At 45.4% G+C, this 3,893-nt stretch overlaps 1 protein-coding gene across 1 annotated transcript; it reads right to left on the reverse strand.

The window, feature by feature from the left end:
• Positions 1-2,739: 2,739 nt before the first annotated feature.
• Positions 2,740-3,678, reverse strand: LOC135810403 (uncharacterized). Its single transcript, XM_065323896.1, has one exon. The coding sequence runs from the start codon at positions 3,676-3,678 to the stop codon at positions 2,740-2,742; it is 939 nt and encodes a 312-aa protein (XP_065179968.1).
• Positions 3,679-3,893: the final 215 nt, after the last annotated feature.

Here is a 3,893-nt window from a genome sequence, read left to right on the forward strand (position 1 = left end):
CTGCCCATACCCATACATTCACACATCACATATTTTACAGACTCAGTGCAGCTCAAAGTAATCCAAAAAAGCAGCGTGTAAAACTCGGATGGAGAGCCAAGGATTATTTTATAGTAAAGAAAAGGACCAAAGAACTACAAGCCACGCTATAATGTCCACTGACACCACCAGTTACTAAACAATCAGCTCAAGCGATAACGTTGCATGATACTGACCGACGGTACTGACGTTCTACAACTAACTGGCATATCAGCTCTAGCACGTCTTGGATGCCCACTCCAACAGCCTTCCAACTAGGGTCCAGCGGATAATGCTCCGAAAATGTTCGTATAATGCTACTCATAATGCTCCAAAAGCTACCTTATAATGCTGATTATAATGCTTCAACAAGGGCTATAATGCTCTTGGGTTGGGTCAGAAAGGAGGAATGGCTGCACATATTCAATCTGCCGCTGAATCCGGCGCAAATTTCCCACAAGCTCCACCACATCGTAGCACTTTGACATAATCGAGTCGCCAGTGGTTACTCTACATAGCAGCTTTGACACAGGGCTGTGGCTGAATAGTTATATCATATACATGTACATGTACTAGTACTTCGGAAGTACTATCCCGACATTATCCAGGGAGTGGCAGGTGTAAACTATGGTAGGGATCATCGGGATGAGGCTTATCATGGCAATGGGTAGTGTAGTATCCCTGCTTTACAGTTTACCCACATGACTAGTAGTAGTACATGTATTTTGCATGACTCTTATAATTACTTTTGTTACTACTTTCGGACAAGTCCTACATCATGTACCTCACACATGACTTGACTACATCAGGAGTAACGCACTTCTAGAACTAGTAGAAGATCATAGATCTTCCATGCAGGCTGCTGTCATCACTTCTAGTATCACTTCCTTTTAGTTACATGTACATTTAGTACAGTCATGTGCAGTCATGTATGTCATGTTGTTCCGGACTGTTCAAGACCTTCCACGTCATACAGTGTATGCCCGATGAGTAATGTTGCTGACTAAATTGCATAATATAGATATCTCACCTTCTAGAATACCTTGCTTAGTCATTTAGTTAATGTTACGCAATGCTCACTTCATCTACATGTATAGCAATGATGATCTAGGTTTGCATTCTCCACTATTCTAGAACTTGTAGAAGGATGATTTCGTAATCACTGGCTTACCAACTATAGTTTCCTACCTTCGCCTGCTCTGCTATACATACTTTGCTTGCCTATAAAAGTTGCTGTGTTTTCTCCGCCAAGATCACATTAGTGAAGAGATCGGAGAGATCCGATAGATCAGAGAGAGAGCAAGATAGAGTTCTGTACACTTCGGAATATTGAATATAAGATAACCTCCAGGCCGTGCCGGAGTAAGTTCTGATACGTTCGTTGACTGACTGTGGGTAGTGCCTCCTTGCCTTAGACCGTGCATACTACAGCAGTCCTGCCTGCAGACAGGCTGTCACTGCACTGTTTAGTGAATAATCTTTTCATCTGAAACAGCAGATATTCTGCTGATCTTGGATCCAGATCCCTTCCATTTGCGGTGAGCGTGAAAAAAAGTGGGCAGATTATTGTGCTGCTCAACTTCCTTTACTTTCATAGTCTTCTTCTCCTTGTGGTGTTGCTCCTTCTGTTGTGGGTGGCAATATTGACAAGAATACTCTTCTTCGTTAAAAGCATTAGTCTCAGTGACTGCTCTCTTGGGAGCACAGCCGTCCACATCTTACTGTACGTGTTTCATCCGGAAACTCAGACACGCGCTGCTGCAGAGTGCTCATAACGACTTGGTGCTGAATCCATGAGCAATTCTAATTCTTTTCGAGCCAGTTCGGCTGGACTTCGCAACAGTTCGTCGGAACAACATGCATCTCTTTCTGCTTGTAGCTTCTCTTTAAGCCTGGTCCAAATTTATCAAAGGATCGGCGTCTACTTTAGTATCGCGACTAGCCTAGTGACGATATCTTCAGAGCCTGAGGCACAGCGAGAAACTTCTCTTCGGCGTTTCGATATTCACTTTGCCAACATGACTCTCTATGTTTTCAACAAAACAGTTTCCTCCTTGCAAATCCTTGTTGCGAATTTTTGCAATAGCTTTGGTTGGGCGCACGTAGAAAGTCATTGTATTGACAAGACTACATATCGTACAATCATGTAGTCATTTCTGCATCAAGTGCTAAAAAGTGTTACGTGTCTACACAAAGTGATCCAAGATCCATAGAGAGAGAACGCGGAATCAGATGAGATGCGGAAGGATAAGTTCGGATTGAGATTTTGATGACAAGAGTTTTCCTAGATTGCTAGAAGAGCCTATTCATAGCGCATTCATAGCGTATCATGATGATGCCAACGGATCACGCGATATTGACAGTACTAGACGCTTGAGGTACACATTTACATGTACATGTACATGCAACATTAACTCTGAAACCAAGATAAAAACCACCTCAAACTTACATGTACATGAGGTATGCATACAAAGACAAAGTGTGTACCCACAGTATGATTCAGGCAATCTACTAATTTTTTAACCCTCTTTACGGGCAATCACAGAACATGATTTCACTGGCCTGACCACGCCAACAACTGCAAAGCAAAACAAAACAAAAATGTAAATAAATAGTTCAGTCAATCGGCATGCTACAATTAACACAGCAAGAACACAACCACATTATCTGTGTGAGGCGCAAACATGGGTGATGGAAAATGTGGAGGACGGGAGACACTGTTCAAGCATCGTGCGTTTTGACGGCATTAATGTTCGCCTCGAGTTGGGCAACCTGGAAGTTGATGCCAGCTTGCGACTTGATATCTGTGTCCTTGCTATCCCATGTTTTCACTGCTGTCAGGAATGGCCCCGACGCCTTCATGAAAGCATCCTTGGCCTTCTTGACAGCATCCTCAATCTTGCCAACATCCTTCTTTTTGGCCACACCTGCTACGTTGATAACGGATGGTTTAATGGCGGCAAGAAAGTTTTCCACTTCAGTGTTCATCTCGGAGCTAAACAGAAGTCCTTCCGACAGTTTGAGGCCATCAGGCAGTTTTGTGACTTTTCTCAGTTTACCTTTCTTGATGGCAGCCGTGATCTGATCATTGCACTGCTTCAGATTTGTCTTGGCATCTTTCATGGCCTTGTCAAGTAGTTGGAGCATCGTCTTGATTCTGTCCTTGGCTTCCAGAGTATCCACTATCTTGATGGTGTTTCGGATGAGTTCTTCGATCATGGATGCGACAATTACTGCCTTGATAACTTTCTTGACGATTTTACTGGCCCCCTTACCGGCAGCCTCCTCAACGGCCTGATCGACGGCTTCTTCTGCCGCTTGTTCACCTGCTTCCTCACCAGACTCCGCTGCCACGTCAGCTACTGTTTCGGCCGCTGCTTCTCCAGCGGCTTCGGCCGCTCCTTCGGCCGCTGCAGCTGCTGCAGTCTCAGCAGCAGCCTCGGCACCTGCTTCAGCTGCTGTCTGGGCAGCCGTCTCAGCGGCTGCTTCGGCCGCACCTTCGATTACTTCTGCCGTATCAGAAGCCACCTCAGCAGCCACCTCAGCAGCCGCCTCAGCTGCTGCTTTCTTTTCAGCTCCTGCTTTTGCAGCCGCCTTAGGTGCTGCCACAATGGCTGCTTGAATGGCTACTTCAGCAGCAATTCCAACGACAATACCCATGTTCTTTGTCAAAATGTAGAATGCACTATTCCTCTCAGATTGTGCGATGGGAACACAAAGTGAATAAGTGGTCGGAGTGGCGCATGCAAGTCAAATATATACTCTTCTCTTCCCGCAACCCACAGCAAGGCGAGGACAGCAAGGCGAGGACGCGCAGTGCTCCTGACTACAACCATAACCCGGTTGGCAGAGTGCCGGTCTTGCGACCATTGGAA

Source organism: Sycon ciliatum, chromosome 2 (genome assembly GCF_964019385.1).
Source record: "Sycon ciliatum chromosome 2, ocSycCili1.1, whole genome shotgun sequence".
NCBI classification, from domain to species: domain Eukaryota; kingdom Metazoa; phylum Porifera; class Calcarea; order Leucosolenida; family Sycettidae; genus Sycon; species Sycon ciliatum.

Excerpts from the sequence above, each read along its gene's own strand:
- LOC135810403 (XM_065323896.1), bottom strand. The coding sequence starts at position 3,678 with ATGGGTATTGTCGTTGGAATTGCTGCTGAAGTAGCCATTCAAGCAGCC.